Source organism: Mus caroli, chromosome 8, assembly GCF_900094665.2.
Source record: "Mus caroli chromosome 8, CAROLI_EIJ_v1.1, whole genome shotgun sequence".
NCBI lineage: Eukaryota > Metazoa > Chordata > Mammalia > Rodentia > Muridae > Mus > Mus caroli.
The window spans coordinates 105,600,295-105,620,643 of record NC_034577.1 but is presented as its reverse complement, the minus strand read 5'-3'; the positions used below and the strand labels follow the sequence as shown (position 1 = coordinate 105,620,643).

At 43.4% G+C, this 20,349-nt stretch overlaps 1 protein-coding gene across 1 annotated transcript; it reads right to left on the bottom strand.

Annotated features, from left to right (window-relative positions):
• Positions 1-9,210: 9,210 nt before the first annotated feature.
• Clec3a (C-type lectin domain family 3 member A) lies at positions 9,211-19,328 on the bottom strand. The gene is made up of 3 exons (XM_021170993.1): positions 19,168-19,328; positions 14,397-14,480; positions 9,211-11,878 (listed from the first exon to the last, which is right to left on the bottom strand). The coding sequence occupies exons 1-3, from the start codon at positions 19,280-19,282 to the stop codon at positions 11,487-11,489; spliced, it is 591 nt and encodes a 196-aa protein (XP_021026652.1). The 5' UTR covers positions 19,283-19,328; the 3' UTR covers positions 9,211-11,486.
• Positions 19,329-20,349: the final 1,021 nt, after the last annotated feature.

The following is a 20,349-nucleotide window of genomic DNA, read 5'->3' as shown; positions in this document are numbered from 1 at the left end:
CAACTACCCTCTCTGAGTAAATTCTATACTATACTGTCTGGCAGGTCCCTCAGTGGAAAAGGATGCCTCAGCATGGGCCTGCAGAGGTACCCCCTTCCCACATACCTGACTACAAATCCACCAAAACATATTCCTCCTCTCTTTATCTTTTTATAAACACACAACAGTTTATTTAATTTTTTAATTTTAATTGGTTAATTTATTTATTGCTGCGGCAACAAAAGGACTCTGAGGGGGAAACTCCCTATCCGTGTGACCTCACTAAGGTTTGTCACAGATGCAGAGTTGAGTCTGGCAAACAGATGCTGGAGTTTCCGGGTCCTTGCACCTCATTATAATGAACGGTACAAAGACACATGAAAAATTTTCAGGAATGGTGATTTATTAAGAGCAAGATAAAGAGGTGCCTGGAGATGTGCCAGGCTTCAACCTGTGGTCTGCCTCCAAAAGAGCAATAAAGGAAAGAGAGCTGAGTCACACGCTGAAATAAACCCTAACCCTAACCCTAACCCTAACCCTAACCCTAATGGGCTGAAGTAAATTTTCATGGTCCACTAACAAAGTACCCACTTCTCCCAAGCTCAGGGATTTTCTGGGCTTGCTCTTTTGGTTGAAAGAAGCTCAGGTAACTTAAGGTCTTCCAATCTTTCCTCCCAGGCTCTTTTTATTTTGGGTTTTTTTTGGGGGGGGGGGTTGTTTTGGTTTGGTTTGGTTTTTGGTTTTTGGTTTTGTTTTGTTTTTTTTCCGAGACAGTTTCTCTTTGTAGTCCTGGCTCTCACTCTGTAGACCAGGCTGGCCTCAAACTCAGAAATTCACCTGCCTCTGCCTCCCAAGAGCTGGGATTAAAGGCGTGTGCCACCATGCCCAGCCCCAGGCTCTCTTTCTTAAGTTGTTCTCCAGACACCAGTTTCCTATTTTCCTGCCTCAGAAATAAGCATGTATGTGTCCGAACTGAAACACACAATGGAGAGTGGGGAGGGCTTTCTGAGGACCAAAGGCAAAACCAAGACAAACAAAAAAAGGATGCTTTCTGTAAGTTTGAGGATAGCCAGGGTGACATTGTGAGATCCTGTCTCACAGTGGTTAGAAAGGATAACCCAATGCCTTGGTTCTCTTGCATTCTAAAAGAAATCAGGAAGCAGGGATACACAGTGGGAGATGCCCTTGCTTATGTTTATGAAAACCAGGAAGAGAAAGAACCTAGTTGCTCTCCCCACCACCTGTGTCTTATTCCTTACAGAAAAGCCAGGAGACAAAACCCAGAAGCTATGTGGATTTCGCCGTGAGACCGTTTTTTTTAACAGTCCACTGGATAGGAAGGGTTTGATTTGGTCTTAGGTTGCCCTCAGTCTCAGAAGGCTGCCTCCTGCTAACTGGATCCTCAGAACGGAGAGGCTGCTATATTTTATCAGATAACACCATTGCAAGGTGTGACGGCTAAGACCTGTGATCCCAGAGCTCTGGAGGAAAGGGATGGAGGATCAGATGTGAAAGCCCATTCCTCACCATATAAGCCCAAAGATAACCTGGGCTACCATGGGACTGGTTCAACCAGTCTGCAACTGAAAATAGTTACTATGGTTACAGCATAAAGGTTCCAAGGCAAGAGAGAGTTTCAGCATTAGAGTTTCCTGTAATTTATCACTGGCATCTAATCAATGACTTGAATAAGGTGAGTGACAGACATCAAGCTCCAAACTTCTTAGTCTGTCTGAAACAACCTATCTGGGGAGCTGGAGAAACAGCCCTCTAGACAAGAGTACTCACCTAGCACTTACCTAGAGAATACAATCACTGTAATCCAGTTCCAGGGACTCTGACATCCTCTTCCAGCCTCCACAGGCACCTGCCCTCACTTGTACACACACACAGTCACACATAAGTAAATATAAAAGAAATCGTTAAAATTATAGATTTATATTGCTGCCTTCCGCAAGCAGTGTTGTTTCGGTCAGAGTTCAATCAGTAAAATAAACCAGTGTTTCAACATTCAGAATTTAACGAGAGAGTTTACTATACAGAGAATGTAAAGAGGAAACAGACGAGGGCTGGAGAGATGGCTCAGCGGTTAAGGGCGCTGACTGCTCTTCCAGAGGTCCTGAGTTCAATTCCCAGCATGGCTCACATCCACCTGTAATGAGATCTGACACCCTCTTCTGGTGTATCTGAAGACAGCTACAGTGTACTTATATATATTAAATAAGTAAGTAAATAAGTAAATAAATAAATAGAGATATACTATCCAAAGAAACTACTAGGTTGGTTCACGCGTATAGTTAGGTAAGAGTTTTACTACTTCTCATTTTATTTTCCTTTTTAGACTTTTATTTTATTTTATATATATATAGTGAATTTTTGCCTGCATGGATGGATGGATAGAAGATAGATAGACAGATAGATAGATAGATAGATAGATAGATAGATAGATAGATAGATAATGTGCATGCCTGGTGCCCAAAGAGGTCTAAAGAGGGTATTAGCACCTTTGGAACTGAAGTTATACACACAGCTGATGTGGTTGAGGGTCGCCATGTGGTTGCTGTGATGCAAACCAGGGTCCACTGCAAAAGCACCAAGTGATCTTAACCCCTGAACCAAGTGACTCTCCTACCCCTTCCTAGTATTTCTTAAATTTTCTTGGACAGCTTTCTTGAAGCTGTTTTTGTTGTTGTTGTTGTTGTTGTTCGCTGTTTTGTTTTGTTTTTACTGCCCGGGTGGTAGACAAGCTCATTTGGATCAACTCCTAAGAGAGGGAACAGCATTATTTCTTTGTTCTTTATCAGAAAACCTCCAGCTAGATAGTAATCTTAGGATCTTTTGTAGAGTGCAATAAATAAATAAATAAATAAATAAATAAATAAATAAATAAAGCCTCTGCCCAGGGCCAGAGCTAACATTCAACTTCTATTCCTTTGATCAATAATCAAAGTCCTGGGGTTTCAATTCTTGCTTTGACAAGTTGCTGATTATGAGGGAGGGGCCCCTCTTCAATGGCCTCGAACGAGCTAGTTCTATATCCACTTACTTTTATATCCAACCCATGAATTTGAAGAGACAAAGACTCCGGGGAGATGGTTCAGTAGGTACAGTACTTACTCAGCAAGTGTAAGGACTCAAGTTCAAATCTCAACCGCTCACTTAAAAAGCTGGGCATGGCTGAGTGTAGGAGTGCCGCTAACCAGAGCATTGAGGTGAGTGTCAGATGCCAAGAGCTCTGGCCAGCAAACCTAGCTACAGGAGACCCCATCTTAAGGCCATAAGGTCGAGAGTGATGAAGGACAACATCCCTGATTAATGAAAGTAGTCACTGTTGGATGCAGAGACTGAGCAATGTGGACAGGATGAACCTAACCCTAACCATAACCATAACCATAACCCTAACCATAACTATAACCCTAACCCTAACCCTAACCCTAACCCTAACCCTAACCCTAACCCTAACCATAAAAGACTGTAATGAAGGATAATCCACAGTGTGTTCGTTCGTAGTAAGGATTTTGGTTTCTTCAAAAAACGCAGAAACCAAGCTGGGTGTGGTGGCGCACGCCTTTAATCCCAGCACTCGGGAGGCAGAGGCAGGCGGATTTCTGAGTTCGAGGCCAGCCTGGTCTACAAAGTGAGTTCCAGGACAGCCAGGGCCACACAGAGAAACCCTGTCTCAAAACAAACAAACAAACAAACAAACAAACAAGCAAGCAAGCAAGCCCTGCAGAAACCAGAAAGGAGAATAGGATTTTGTTTTAATCCCAGGTGTGGGGCTGCTTCACAGCTGGTGACTATGATTTGCACTGGCAGGGGGCATGATTTGCCTGCTAGAGATAATTTGTGCAATTAGGTAGAATTCTAGGGACTTTTCAGAGGGTACATAAATTCTAGGGCCCCAAGAGGTGGCAGTAAGGGAGTTGCTGTTGGTTGTGGTTTGTTACATAGCCATATGCAAAGAAGGAGGAGGAGAAGGAGGAGAAAGAGGAGGAGGAGGAAGAGAAGGAGAAAAATTAGATATCTTGCCACTAAAGGTCAAACTTTCCCCAAGAAGTCAATGCCCCTAATCAGCAGGAAGTAGTCTAACCTTAATGCTGCTCCCCTTCCCCTCTTCCCCTCGGTCCTTTTATAATCTCCTATCTAGTGCTAGAGGGTTGAAAGAATGGGGAAAAAAGAAGAAAAAACTACTAAGTAGCCAAAGTCTGGCTGTGTGTGTGTATGTGTGTGTGTGTGTGTGTGTGTGTGTGTGTGTGTGTTTTCCTACTCTTCAATGTGTTCCACGGTGTATGTGATAGATTGGTTTCATAACTTAGGCAACATATTTTTTTTCCAAAAGACACTCTTCCAGTTTACTTTCTGTGGCTGTGATAAACACTATAATCAAAAGCAACTTGGGAAGAGAAAAGTTTATTTGCCTTATATTTCCAGGTCATAATCCATTATCAAGGGAAGCCAGGGCAAGAACTTGAATACATCTGAGTCAGAGGTCATGGAGGAACAGTGCTTACTGGCTTGCTCCCTTTGGCTTGTGTTCAGTCATCTTTCTTACAGACCCTAGGTCCACCTGCCTAGGATTGGTACTGCCTACAGTGGGCTAGGCCCTTCTCCATCAGTTAGCAACCAAGAAAAAGCCCTAAGAATATGCCTAAAGCCAGTCTGATGAATGTAACTCTTAAATTGAGATTCCCTCTTTCCAGCTGTGTGAATTATAATTAATTTGGGCTTACAGTTTCAGAGGGTTAGAGTCCATGATGGTGGAGCAAAGGCACAGGAACAGCTGAGAGCCACATCTTGATCACATGCAAAAGGCAGAGAACACATACTGGGAATGGCATGAGCCTTCTGAAACCTCAAAGCCTGCCCCCAATGACACACCTTCTCCCAGAAGCCATACCTCCTAAAGTGCCATTAAATGGGGACCTAGTTAGTGTTCAAGTGCCCTAAGCTATGGGGAACATGTATCTTTCAACCCACCACAATGGTATTGTGGTTTCAATGAGACTGATCCCCATATGTTTGAATACTTGGTTCCCAGTTGGTGGAACTGTTTGGGAAGGATTAGAAGGTGTGGCTTTATTTGAGGAGGTGTGTCACTGGGAGGTAGGTTTTGAAGTTTCAAAGCTTTTCACCATTTGCAGTTTGCTTTCTCTGTTTCAGGCTTGTAGTTAAAGAGATGCTGAAGCAATGTTAATAATTGCCCACTTTTGACTTTTTGTAATATAATGAAGAAAAAAAAATCACCCTTAACTTTATCTGTTCTTGCTTTGCTCTAAAATGAAAATGCAGATGACCTAGGCAGTGGTATGCTGCACAGGTTGGATTCTCTTGAACGCAGGGATTACAGGTGTGTGTGTGTGTGTGTGTGTGTGTGTGTGTGTGCGTGCGCATGCACGCATGTGTGTGTGCCTACTTGTCTTTTTGTACACCACTTGCATACATGAGCCCATGGAGATCAGAAAATGGCACCTAGTCCCCAGGAACTGGAGTTACAGGCAATTGTGAGCCACTTATGTGGGTGCTAAGAATCAAACTTAGGTATCGTGCAAGAGTAGCAAGCAGTCTTAACTACTGAAGCCATCTGTCCAGTCCTCCATCTTTGGTCTTTGACCTAAGTGTTTAATGCTATAATTTTTTTTCTCTAAATGTTGCTCATTTCATCTAGTGAATTTTGATATATTGTATTTTCATTTGAGTTTATTTTAAAATAATTTCTAATTTCTCCCAAACCTTCTGGTTTTTTTCCTGTTATTTATGAAGAAATCTACCATTTAATTTCCAAATATTTAGAGATTTTACAAGATTTGTTCTGTTATTACTTTCTGTATACCACTGTGGTCAGAGAGCATACTTTAAATGATTTCAATGTTTTACAAGTGTAGTAAGTTTTGTTATGTGGTCCATTTGTGCTTGGCTTCTGCATTCTTGTAGAGAAAATGTATCTGTTAAATGAACTCCTCTATAAATGTCCCTCAGAGCCAGTTGATTGGTGGTAGTGGTGGTTAGCTCTCTATTCTTGCAGGTGTCTTCCTCTTTCATCAATTAATGATGGTAAAACTGGCATCCCCAGCAGTAAGTGAGGGCACTCTGTCTTTCATTTCCACAAGTTTTTTCTCTAGTCATTCTGTGGTTATGTCATTACAGTTAACATCTCATTCTAATTGTCAGAGTCCCAACATTTTAGTTTGTTCTGTCCCTATGGCGTCCATCAACGCCTTCATTGTAATGTTATGTATCCCTGCTCCCAACCACCCGGGTTTTCTTGTCTTTCTACTCTGTCCAGACATTCTCTTTCCTCCATTTGGTGGTTTCTCTCTGCATCCCTATGTGTTGTTGAGTTTCCATTAGAAATTCTTCTTTGACTTCTTGCTTAATTTTCAAGTCTTACATTCATGGATTTCCCAGTTTTGTCATCCTATTCATTTCCAGGCTCTCTTGCTGACGAGAGAAGAGGGAGTGTGTGATGCCAACATTTTAAATTTATTGAGACAAGCTGTGTGCCCTGAGATGTAGCTGCATAGAAAGAGGGTGTGTCAGATACACATCTGTCGGATGTAGACGGCTTACAGCCCCGATCAAGTCTTCTATGACAACTGAACTAAAATCTTGGTGTTCTACCTAGATTGTTTGCAGAAATATTTGAATTTGTCCCTCATGAATATTAATGTCCATTTGGGGACCTGGTTAGTAGTTACTCCATTTGCTGTGATAAAACACTATGACCAAGGAAACTTGTAGAAGAGTTTATTTTGACTTTTGGTTTGTCTTAATTGCTTTTCGATTGCTGCGAAGAGACACCATGATCAAGGCAAGCATTTAATTGGGGGTTCAACTACAGTTTTCATGGAGGGGAGGTTGGCCCTAGGAAGGCAGGCATGATGCTGGAGCAGTAGCCAAGAGCTTACATTCCTTTGATCTACGGGCAGAGGGGCAGAGAGGGCATGAGACTGAGCCTGACTCACAGTGATAAACTTCTTCCTCCAACAAAGCCACACACAGCCCTTCCAACAAGGTCACGCCACCTAATCCTTCTTAACAATCTGGGAAACAAATATTCAAAATACTAGTTAATGGGGCCATTCCCATTCAAACCATCTTGGTTTGCTCCTTGGCCTCCATAGGCTTATAGCCCATCATAATGGAAAATACAATGTGTTCAACTTCAAAAATCCCCATAGTCCTTCACAGCCTCAATACTGTTTAGCAAAGTTCGAAGTCCGAAGTCTCTTCAGAGACTTAAGGCAATCTTTGTAACTCCCTGTAAAACCAAAAAGCGAATCACATACATTGCCATTGCAAAGGGGAGGAAAATGGATATAGTAAAAGAACTCTGGACCAAAGCAAGACTGAAACCCAGTAGGGAAAACTGGACAACTCTGAAGCTCTGTGACCAGTGTCTAGGGGTTTACTTAGATGGCTCTTTGGAACCACAGCACACTTCTCTCGCTCGTGATCTGGTTGGCTCCATTTCCTTGGCATCTTCAATATTTTGGTGTTTCCAACACAATACAGGCTTCACCTGCACAGCTTCACGCAAAGGCCATTTTGCAGATCAGATGTCAACCCAGCTACTGCTCCAGTGCCATTCTTCGCTGTCACCAAGATCCCCAATCATGGTGATCAATCCCTATTTCTCTTTTGACTCCCCCTTCTCATTCTCTTCCTCCACCGAGGGCCTCTTGGGGATTCCCAGGCACATAAATGAAGACCATAGCTGAGGACCCTCCCATTTCTTCTCCAGGAGGAGTGAGTCTCCAGAACCAACTCTCCTCCCCTGGCTTCTTCACTTCTCCTTTAACCTGGGCCCCTAAGAACTTTCCCCCAACTCCTTGCTAACCCAGCACCCCATGCATCTGAACGCATCATGGTGGATACAGACACAACTCCCCAGTTTGACACACTGCAGCATAGTGGAGGTCTCTGCCATTCTCCAGACCTCACACCCTTGCTTCCATGCAGCGGGGGTTGGCTGAAAAATGTCACAGTTTCCATCGCCCAGTGACACTTAGGACTCATCCATCCTAAGATCACCTCAAACTTACATCTTTTATCTATCTATCTATCTATCTATCTATCTATCTATCTATCCGTTTATCTATCCAATGTACGTGCATGCTCTATCTGCAAATACACGTGCAAGGCAAAAGAGGGCATCTGATCTCATTACAGATGGTTGTGAGCCACCATGTGCTTGCTGGGAATTGAACTCAGTACCTCTGAAAGAGCAGCAGACAGTGCTCTTATCCACTGAACCATCTCTGCAGCCCAGATGTAAACTTCTGATCCTCCTGCCTCATCCTCTGTAGTGTGGGATTGCTGGTGGATGATACCGTGCCCAGTTAATATAGTGTTGGTGTTCAAACCCAGGGGGATTTCCTACTTGCTACGTAAACATTCTATATAGTCCCAACCCAGCTCCACTCCAGAATAATTATAATTATTATTATTATCTTTGGATTTTCGAGACAGGGTTTCCTCTGTGTAGCCCTGGCTGTCCTGGAACTCACTCTGTAGACCAGGCTGGCCTTGAATTTAGAAATCCACCTGCCTCTGCCTCCCAAGTGCTGGGATCAAAGGCGTGCGCCGCCACTGCCTGGCAAGATTTATTTTCAATTGTGTGTGTGTGTGTGTGTGTGTGTGTGTGTGTGTGTGTGTGTGTGTGTGTGCATATATGCAGGTGCACATGATACATGTATGGAGGTCAGAGGATGACCTTGAGGGTTGGTCCTCTAAAGCCTTTCCCCATTTCTACGAGGCAGAATCTTTCATTGGCCTGGAACTTGGCCATGCAGACCTGGCTAGCTGGGCCACAAACTTCCAGGAATCCACCTGACTCCATTCTCCACTGCCTGGCTTACTGTATGCTGCCCCACTCAACTATAAATGTGTCTTTCTAGGCCTGCACTCATGTCCTTGAAGCAAGTGCTTTACTGACTTAGCTACTGCCAACTACTAATGTCACCTGTCAGAAGACAATGGTGATGCTGAGGCTGGCTGGGCTCAACCAAATATAATTGCAATGGTGGTATGTTTAAAGTCTCCCCTGTTCCCCCATCTCCTATACTCCATCTCAAAATTGTGCTTCTTCAAGGCCAGTTGAAACTGGTTTCCAAATACAGCGCTGTTACCAGTTTCATCTGCTCCAGTCCCTTTCCCTTATAAATTCTGCCCAGTTTGATATAAATATCTTAATCTGAGTAAATGTAATCAATATCCAAACACATTCATGCTGATCAGATTTGGAGCTTTATTGTGCAATGAAAAAAACAAACCTAAAATTTGATTCCAGGCATATGTAATTTAGCTCTTGTGAGCAGGACATTATTCACAAAAGAGAAAAGATATTTACTTGAAGGACAGAATGTATTCAGAATTGTTTATTTCTACAAAACCCATTTCCCCTAAGCCATAAATGTATGCTCCTGTGTTTAAGCAATGAAGTTATTTTTATAAAATCTAGTTAGGCAATTTAATGGGAATAGCATCGTTAGAATAAAAAATTGCACACGTGTGTTACTCTCAAATAGTATTATTTAAGTCCAACTTTCAGCTTCTAATGACAAATTGCCCTTCATAGATTGAAATACATAATGATAATTGAAGAAGTATACACTTAAGGAAAGTAAAAACTATTGCTATCATATATAAAAGGAGACTGTAAGGATACACGCGTGAAGGAAAGAGACATTTTTCTTTCGTCCTTGTTGTCTAGATAGGGTCTCATGTGGCCTTTAAGTTCAGTTGGTAGAGCATGACCTTGAACCCCTGACCTTCTTACCACCACCTCCCCAGTGCTAGGATTATAAACTTAAGTGTCCCATTCCTGTGAACCCAGGTCTTCCTGCCTGCTAGACAAGCTCCCTACCAACTGAAGTGCAACCCCCAAAGCCCTGCTTCCTTTTTTCTCTGGTTTCTTTGTTCTCACCATCTGCTGCTCTTCTCCTGCCTTAATGTTGCTCACTGGCTAGAAGCTATTATAGAATACCGAGAGGAGAAATGATCAAATATATGCTGACTCAGGGAGTGGGGGGAGGGGGTCTCGACTGGGAACATCGAAGAAAGCTAGAGTTGGGGAATTGGAAGAGTTAGATGAGGATCTTGTCAGTCATCCCTGCTCTGATGTGGCAAAGAAGATCCACATCCCACCAGGGGATATGGCCGGCAACTGAAAGCAAGGACCATAGGCTAAGAGGGTAGAGGAAATTAAACATTGTGCTAGAAAACTTACAGACTGTATAGCACCCTGGAATCTCTGACTTGGGGCATTCTCGTCAACCAAATGTATCCACACACTACACAATATTTTGACCCTAACAAACTGCATATTTGATGGTGGTCCCATAAGCCTGTAATGGAGATGAAAATTTTCTGTTGCCTAGAGACATTGTTGGGGTCCTCCTATAGCAAATTTTATGCATGTTCTTGGTGGCAGTGCTAAATACAAACTTAGCACACCACAAGTCCTAAAGTTGAACGCAGTGATTAAGCACAGCTCACGATCCTTGACAGCAACAACAAGCGACATTGTGTTGTTGGTTTATATGTTTATCAGACACTATGGCTGAAGGTAGTTTGATTGCTTCTGTCCCCATCAAGGACCCTGGTGTGGCAAATTTGAAAAGCACTGTGTGCCTTAAGCAGGTGGAGCCATCTAGGATGTGCTTGGATGATTTGGAGACACCACTTTGAAAGGAGACCATGCTCATCCTAGGATTGCTCTGCAGAGAGATGTGACAACTTGTTCTTGCCGTGACCTGCCACCCTCGCCATTGGCCAATTCACTGAGGCAGCTTAACCCGACCTCACGCCAATAAAATTACAAGCTAAACACACCTCACTTGTTTCACACATGTCTGTGTCAGCTGTCTTATTAAAGGGATGGAAAGAGAGTTTACTCGGCTGTGTTTCCAACTGTTGTTTTATTATGTACTGCGACAACTATACTATGAAGGCCTGCCATGTTTTGCCAGCTGAAGCTTCATGCAGCGTGTGTCTACTACATGTCTTTAGGGCATCTAGAGGCCACCTAGAGTTTTGCCCCTACAACATCAGGGTTCATCCATGTAGGGTATACTATAATATTCACATATCCAGAAAATCAACCAATGACACATTTCTCAAAATTATATTCCTATCATGACTAAATTTTAAAGAGAAATATTCCAAGCTTTTCTGTCTTGAAGAATCAGGTGATTTTTTTTTAAGTAGGTCAGGTCTATTCACATGAGAGGAACAAGAAGAGTGGGAGATAATTTGACTGCCCATTATCGGAAGTCCCTTTCTTACCATGTCTGCGTCATTATTTTCTGATCCCCTTTGTCATGCGAAGAGTAATATTACAAGGAGCTACGGTAGAAACATGGTCTGTCTCTGCATACCTATGACTACCAATCCTGGCATTGCGATGCTGCAATGAATAAATGTAATCTGAGTTTACTGAGGGGGCCTACGAGCTTATTTATCATGACTAACCAGTCTGACTTGGGAGGATACTGAGGAGGCGCTTCTTATGGGATGATAAACTCACATATGTATCGCTTGCTACTGCGACAGGCCTCATCGCTCCATTTCCCCTGAGCTGACTGGGAGAACAGGACACAGTTTTCCCGCTTGCCACCACTTGGCTGGGCACGGTCCCAGTTGAGGAAGGAGACAGCGAATCCGTGGACATCGAGGAACTTGCCTTCTGTGACCATATCATTTATGCCTAGCCAAAAGTCATTGACACCTGGCAGACTCCTCTTACCATAGTCTCGAAGGGCATTGATTTCGTCGGAATTCCTGGGGACAACCAGGGTCCCTCCCTTGGAAATGCAGTCTTCGTTGGCTTCGTGGTAATGCTTGAGGCCTTCTGAAGCAAGGTAGCATTTCTTATGAACTTTGGTGCCTCGGAGACAGACTGTGAAGATGGGAAAGTTGGTGATGTCATTCGGTGCCTTTTGTGTGTGATATGCCTAATACGGGACCTGGCAAGCATTGGTAAACATTTGTGTAATGATTAGTGGGTTGACAGTGAAGGCTTACCATTGATGGCTTTGTTGGTGCCAGACACAACAATAACCACACGGAACTCCAGCAACCCCAAGACATGGTGGTGCTATCCAGATTTATCAGGTTTTTGAGGCTTAGAGAATTTGTCACTCACAACTTGAAATGCCCCCAAAGGGATTAGGAGGCATATAATGAATTCACAGCCACATATGACTCAAAACGTTATCTTAAACCTTGGGCTGCTTCCATTTAATTTGTAGCCTAGTTTATGTAAGGAACTACATGGTGGGTTTCCTTTGGACTTTTAGAATGAAATAAAATTACATAATAATTTAAAGAGCAAACACAAGCCACCTGTGGTGGCAATGCTCCTAGGATTGGAGCACTTGAGAGACTGAGACAGAATGCTTGCTGTGACTCTGAGGTAAGTCTGGTCTACTTAGCAGTTCCAGGCCAGTGAGCCCTACATGGACAGATTATATCTCAAAAACAATAACCAAAACCAACCAAACAAAACTAATAAGAAGGAAAGGAGGAAAGAAGGAAGGAAGGAAGGAAGGAAGGAAGGAAGGAAGGAAGGAGGGAAGGGAAGGGAAGGGAAGGGAAGGGAAGGGAAGGGAAGGGAAGGGAAAGGAGGAGTCACTTTTACAGATAGCACACACACAAATCTGGTGAAGTTGAAAACAGCTATGCCACCTTTCTATACTGCTGACAGCCTTTTTTATAATTTTCTTTATTTTTTAAAGATTTATTTATTTATTATATGTAANAAGGAAGGAAGGAAGGAAGGAAGGAAGGAAGGAAGGAAGGAAGGAAGGAAGGAAAGAAAGGAAGAAAAAAGAAAGAAAGACAAAAACTCAGGGAGAGTGGGTTTCCCCCTACTTTGTTTAGTTTGCTTGCTTTTCAACACAAGATCTCTCCCCCTCCAAACTTTGTGTGTGTGTATGTGTGTGTGTGTGTGTATTTGTGTGTGTGTATCTGTGTGTGTGTGTATCTGTGTGTGTCTGTGTGTGTGTATCTGTGTGTGAGTGTGTGTATCTGTGTGTGTATCTCTGTGTGTGTGTGTATGTGTGTGTGTGTATCTCTGTGTCTGTATCTGTGTATGTGTGTGTGTATCTGTGCGTGTATCTGTGTGTGTGTCTATCTGTGTATGTGTGTATCTGTGTATGTGTGTGTGTATCTGTGTGTGTATTTGTGTATGTGTGTGTGTATCTGTGTGTGAGTGTGTGTATCTGTGTGTGTATCTGTGTGTGTGTGTGTGTATTTGTGTGTGTGTGTGTGTGTGTGCGCGCGCGCGTGCATACAGGAGCCACGGCGCATCTGACTGTCAGAGGACAAGTATGATTCCGTCCTCTCCTTTCATTATGTGAAGACCAGGAACAAACTCAGGTTGTCGGAGTAAGCACCTTCCTCTGCCTGCGGAGATTTGAGCTTTATGCTTTCACAGCAGGTCCTTTGTTAACTGAGCTATCTATTCCTCCAGCCTCTAAAACATCCTCTTAAGGGCTCAGGATTCTCCTCAGTTAGTAAGCCCTCCACTTATTAGAACTTGCAAAGCCCTGGGTTAAGTCCTCAGCACCACAGAACAAGACCCTGTGGCCTCAGCACTCTGGAGTCGGAGGCAGGAGGAAGGGGAAATGAAGGTCACACTCCACCACGTCGTGAACTCTGGGTCAGTCTTGGACATAAGAGGACCTGTCTCAAAATATTAAGCATAGGAGCTAGAGAGATGGCTCTTTGGTTAAGAGCACTTGTTGCTCTCCAGATTCCCAGGACCCACATGGTGGCTCACAACTGCTTTTAACTCCAGTTCTAGAGACCCGATGCCCTCTTCTGACCTCCATGGGTACTGGCATGCACATGGTGCAGAGAAAAAAATTATATGCATATGAATATATGTATGTGTATATATATATAAATATATACATATGTATGTATATACATGTGTATGTATATAATATGTATGTGTATGTATGTGTATATGTATATGTGTGTATGTATATGTATAGTACATATGTATATGTATGTATATGTATGTATACATATATATGCATGTGAGCAAAATACCAGTACACATAAAATAATTTTAAAAATTTAAATTAAAATAAATAACATGTACTTTTAAGCTACCTTCCCCATGACAGGGGTTCTCTGTGTACCTCTGGCTGTTCTGGAACTCCCAGGCTGGCCTCAAACTCAGAGATTTGCCTACCTCCAAATGCTGAATTCAAGGTGTGAGCCATCCCCCAATGCTCCCATCAGCTGCCAAAGTTTTTATTTTGTTTCATTTTGTTTTGTTTTGTTTTTCTACAAACAGACACACCCCAGGACTCAGCAAGCAGTCTCTGGATGCGTTCAATCCTGGGCAATAGCTGGTTCTCTTCTACTACCCTCCAGACCAGGTGCTGGTGAAGGGAACCTCTCACCTGTCTGCAGAGCTTGCATCTCCTTCAAGGCATTGACTTCCCGCCACAGCTTTTCAACTTGAGACTTCAGGTCGCCATCCTTTTCTAGGGGACATTGTTGGGGTGGGGTAGGATATGGGATGGAAAACATACGATTAGAATGAAATGGAAATGTTAAGAAGAAAAGAAAAACAGCTTTTTAATGCAGAATCCAAAGCTATGGTTCCGATGAAGCCGCGCCAAATGCGCCTGTGCACTGAGACCAATTCCGGAAGCGAACCTGCATGAAAAGGTTCCCTGGGTCTTTAAGGATGGCTTCCACAGACTTTCAACTCTCCTTACCGAGATCAGCTGTGTGTTTTGAGAACACTTGTCCACCCTGGACTATTGGCATCCACACTGCTGATCTTCCCCGAGCTTTGTTCACTTTCCTTCAGAGCACCACCTGTATTTTACTTAATTCGTTTGGTTTCCTTATCCACAATTCCTGCTACGCTTGAGGTGCTCCGTTTGGGGCGTATATTTTTGGGATATAAAATGATTGGTGTTATTTGTTAGTGGAGGATGAAGGCGAGTGAGATGGGCTTAGGGCCTTGGTGGGTGAGTGCTGGGAACCACACTCACTGGGCCTCACCTCCCTCACCCTGGGCCCCATACTGACAAGGTCTGGTGGAGGGGCAGTGGCTCTTGGCTTGGGCGAGTTTATAAAGGACCACTGAGAACTTACCTATAGGGGCATCACCACCATCTATTTCTCCTTATCCCTTGTTCTCCACCCACCTCATTTTCTTCCTTCTTTTCCCTTCTTTATACGTTCTTCTCCCCTCTCCCTTTTTGGCGGTATTCAAGACTAACCCAGACTCTCGTATCTTATGCATGCCAGGCAAGGGCTCTGACAGCTTTCTAGATCCCTACTTCCAGTTATTTATTCTTGAATGTTCTTAGATGGAACCAAAGACTCTTTGACTCGCCTCAGCTGTACACAAGTGAGTAGCTGTAGCTAAATCTAGATTCCAGAAGAATGGGGACTGTCTTAGTGACCACTAGGAACTGTGACAAACCATACCAAATATTACACATAAATATACTAAACGACACCATACACGCTGGGTCATGAGATCAGTTCTCTTGCTGTCCCTGAGGCAGAGTCTAGAAGCTCACAGAAGAGCATGCAGAGAAACAGACAAAAGCTGAGTCCACCCGCTGAAGGTCTCCAGTGGGTAAAATGCAGAGCTCAAACGTGGGTGTCTCTGGCTTCTAGCCTGTTCTCCCTATCCCTCTGATCTGCTTCTGCAGAGCAGCTGCCTCCGCCCCCTTCTTCCCCAGCACGTGGACTTAGAGATGACACGTAAAAACAGTTATGAACCATCCTCAGCTGTCTCATTGTGGGGCTGGCAGATAGAGATTCCGTTTTGTGGGCTAGGAAGGTGGCTCAGCTGGTAAAATGCTGACCACACAACACAAAAGAACCCAAGTCTAGCAAACAAAGCTAGGTGAAGTAGCCTGCTTAGAACCCCATCTTGGGAAGCAGACATAGGCAGATCCCAGAGACTCTATTTAAAAAGGAGGGGGTGGGGGTGGATGACACCTGAGAAATGATACTTGAAGTCCTCTGGCTTCCACATGCATGTGCACACTTGTGAACACATACCAACTCATATATGTACAGGCACACACACACACACACACACAAGAAAATCAGTTTTGTGACCCTGTGATTTCTCAGGACAATATAAAATCCACTATCTTAATTCTCTGTCCCCTTACACCTGTGTTTCACAAACCAGATAGTTCCACATTTGGGCCAGGAAACTGCCTTCTAAGGTACATAGTACCCCTTACCCCAATCTCTTTTTCCCTTTATATTGTACATTAGTTGCTAAATATACGACACCTCAGCTCAGGAATACAATTGCCCAAAGATTTTAACCTGTGAGACTGTGCCAACTGGAATAAACCAAGGGGGTATTGAAGATGCAAACCCATCAGCTATGGGGGTGGGCAGGTTTGCAAAGCCCACTGAGGGCTTGTTTCCAACAGCCAAGCTGTCAGCTAGAAGCATTCCAACCCCCTTCCTTCCAGGTCAGCTTCCAGCTCCTTTGTATTTAAATAAGTAGCTGTAAACATTATCATTAGCACAAAGACACACATGTTACATTTAGGCTCCTGGGAGATCATTATGGCAGTCATCTTCTGGGTGACTTGATGGCTTCCATTCCCTTATAATCACCATGGCGCAGGAGGATGAACAGAAAGAATGCCCCAAGGAGCCAGCTCACTTTAAAAGGTGTATTTTTTTCATTAGTGTAACTCGTAATTTGTCGAGACGCATGAAGTAAGTACTTAGGGAACACTTGTCCTTGGTGCTTAGCTGCTGTTGCCATTTTGGGTCTCTTAAAAGGTCTCCTTTTCTTTTATGATTGTGGCTACACAGTATCAGATTCTGGGTACAAAAAACGCAACAAACATCTCCAGTGGAGCCATGATCAGGTGTTGGGTTGAGTGAGAAAGGCATAGATTGGTGCTGTCATTTAAAGAGACATTTAGAGAATCTGATTAATGGCATGTCACTTCTAGAAGGTATACCGCAGTATCTTAGTATGCCAGGATGGACATATGTGCAAAATGGGACTTCATGGATTACACCGTGTCAGAGAGAGACATACCAGAAACTACAGAAAAGTTGCTGGGGAAGAACCAGTGAAGTCAGAGCCTCCCCAAACAGTAAAGTGACCTATCTATCTAGCTGTTAGAAGGAATGAAACTCTCCTATGTTTATAGCTATCCACGATTGAGCACGTGAAGTAAGTTTATTTACCTGTCAAATATTTCCAATGTCTGAGATGTGTTTATTTACTGTTATTAACAATAGATAATTCTGGGTAAAGATTGGGGGCATGGCTTTTACTTTTTTGTTGTTGTTGTCGGTTTTGCAATTTTTGAGACAAGGTCTTCATGAAGTCCAGGCTACCCTTAAATCTGTTGAGGCTATCCTTGAACTCATGTTCCTCTGCTTCCACCTCCCAAGTGCTGGGATTATAAGGATGCATGGCCACTCCTGCCTTGCCTTTCACATTTGGTTCTATAAACCTTGGTCTTATTTTAAGGTACTCAAAATATTAAAAAAAAAAAAGTGACTTGGTGAGAAGAGAAGTAACCAGCAAATCTAAACTGATAGCTCTGCTTCTTGTAGACCTGACTTTTATTAGATCTGAAAGCAAAGGCTGGTTATTACATTGTGGGGGGGGGCAGTGTGTGATGGCTAAAATATGTTTGCAACTGATTAAAATACCATACCTGTTGAAGGGGGCTCCTGGAAGAGGAGAGAGATAGAGCAAGAAAGAGCTACCCACTTACATTCCTATCCCCTCCTCATGGTTCCTACTTCAGTGAAGGAGAGCCACAAAACCAAGTCACACCACTCGCTGTTTCTCTCTCCTTTCTTCTCCAGTCCTCACTTGCCATGATATACTTCACCTCTCTCTGAGAAATATCTGAAGCTTTTATTTAAAAAGCTTACCGGGAGAGGCAATACTTTATAAAGAATAACATCTCTGCTTAAGAAACCTTCCATCGGACCAGACTTTCATAAACGCCCCTGGAAAATGGCCCTTGAGAATCAGTAAAGAAAAAAATATAAGCTATAAGTGGATCTGTCAGCCACTTGTGACAGGTGAATGTAGACTTTACTGGGTGTGTGTGTGTGTGTGTGTGTGTGTTTGTGTGTGTGTGTGTGTGTGTGTGTGTGTTTGTGTGTGTGATAAGAACTCATGTAGCCCATACTGCCCTTACCCTTCCTAGCCAAGGATGACTTTGAAATCCCCATCCTCTTGTCTCCATGTTCCAAGTGAGCCGGCCACCCCTTTCTGCTTGGTGTTGCTTTGAAGAAAGTGGCTGTGGTAAGGAAGCCATGCCATGAGATTTATGTTGTAACATCCTGTTAGGAAAATGCCTCGGAGGTGGAAATAACGCATCGCTGGGTCCCAATGCTTTGCTCTTCTGCTTTGCTTTTAACCTAAAGCAGGCGGAGTCCTGTTGTCTTTGCTCTTTCAAACTTTGAAGTTGTTTTTTGTTGTTTTTTGTTTTTGTTGTTTTTGTTTTTGTTTTTGTTTTTTTTTACTCTTAGCCTAGTTTAAGCCCCCTCAGATTGAGCTGTGCTCCATGAGTGAATTCTGTGTCAGAGTATCTTTAAGTTCTGTCTGGTTGTGTGTTGACGGGTTCTTAAGTTAAAGAGACAGACAGTGCCTTATGATATGCAAAATTAGATACGGGGTTTCAACAGCTTTCTCATGACTGACAGAGATGGTGAAATAAAGCAACAGGCTAGAGAGAGTCAAAAGGAAGTCGCAGCTGCCCTGCCATCTCATTTAATGAGATAATAGTGTGGTCAGATTACAAATATACTTGAATAGGTTTAATACCCAGGGGATCACAGGGCACCACTAATCAATGTATTGCTTTCTTATCAGCCATAAAGGCAGATGTCCACGAGTTCATGCCAGCTCTAGCTCAGAAACGTTCCATATTATCAAAACTCAATGGGCAACAGACATACATGGAGACTTCTTTCATTGTAAGAGATTATTTTCAATTAAAAAACAAACTAGTACATGTTTTCTTTAAATAGCAAACTCTCCTGAGGCTCCAAAGGTCACCGGATCCCTTGCAAAGCCATACACCCACCCACTATGATAAGATGGTCCCCTGGTGCAGTTTGGACGTGAGCCTTGTCCCAACACCTTCCCCACCCTGAGGAAACCTAAGGTTTTTCTGGGCAGCAAAGTCCCATTACCTTTCACGCGGCGTTTGCTGTGTTTCCTGGCTTTCATTCGAGATGGGTAGCCGTCGGTCTGGTCCAGGAGTAAGCTGACCACCAGGATACAAAGGACAAGTCTGTTCTTTGCCATGGCTCTGGGACAGGCCAGGCTGGCTACTTGGTCTGCAACTCTGGGGCAGCTAGGGAGCAGGGAGGCTGTGATGCCACATCTTGCTCTGGGCTGCTGGGGGCTGGCTTTATATAAAGGAGCTGCAAGGTTGGCTGGAAGCCTGCTGACGGAAGGCCGGAATGTTCCTCCAGCCATGGCATAAGGAGGCCCCCTGTTCTCACACCTCACGCTGGGCTCCAGATTCGTTTATTTTTATTCTGTTTGCATTTTCCTAGTGATTTACCTTCTCAGAGTGTGTCTGAGTTAAAGAAAGATTTGCCTTTTAAAAAACTTTTTACTATATTTAATATATATATATATATATATATACATGTATATATATATAATATCAACATCTGGGAAGCTGAAACTCTCTGTAAAGATCCAGTATATAAGCCTTTGTTTTAAAGCACTGAAGTATATTTAAGATCTGGAAAGAAGATCCAACTCACTTTTAAGAGTTTAAACAAAAAGTGGCCAAATTGTTTGAGGATGTGGCTTGGTGGCACAGTGCTTGCCTGGCAGATAGGAGACACTGGCTTCAACTTGCAGCGCCATAAAATAAAGCTGACATCATGATGCCCCAACCAAAGAAAGAAGCTTAAATCCCATCAGGGTAGTTTCTGCATATGCATTGTGTGTGCTTGTACCTGTGTGTGTGCCTGTGCCTGGGCGCCTGTGTGTGTGTGTGTGTGTGTGTAATATGTATGTCAGAAACACACGTGGAGGTCAGAGGGAAACTTTCAGTAGTCACCTGTCTCCTTCCACCTCCTCCACAGGATGAGACTCAGTTCTTCAGTCTTGCTGACAAGCACTTTAAACTCCTTCCTGGCCTATTTATCTTTATTTTTAAGACTAAAGCCGGGAAGTGATAACCCGTCTTTTATCCCAGTACTCACCAGGAAGTGGCGGAGAAATCCCTGAGTTCGAGGCCAGACCAGTCTACAGAGTGAGTCCCAGGACAGCCAAGCTACATAGAGAAACCTTGTCTTGAACTAAAATCGAAAATTTCGTTTTAGCTTAGTTTTAAGGCTGTGTCATATAATCCA

Excerpts from the sequence above, each read along its gene's own strand:
- Clec3a (XM_021170993.1), bottom strand. The coding sequence starts at position 19,282 with ATGGCAAAGAACAGACTTGTCCTTTGTATCCTGGTGGTCAGCTTACTC. Across the intron at positions 14,481-19,167 it reads CAGCAAACGCCGCGTGAAAG|AAAAGGATGGCGACCTGAAG; the intron begins GTAATGGGACTT and ends AATGTCCCCTAG. Across the intron at positions 11,879-14,396 it reads GATGCAAGCTCTGCAGACAG|TCTGTCTCCGAGGCACCAAA; the intron begins GTGAGAGGTTCC and ends CCATCTTCACAG.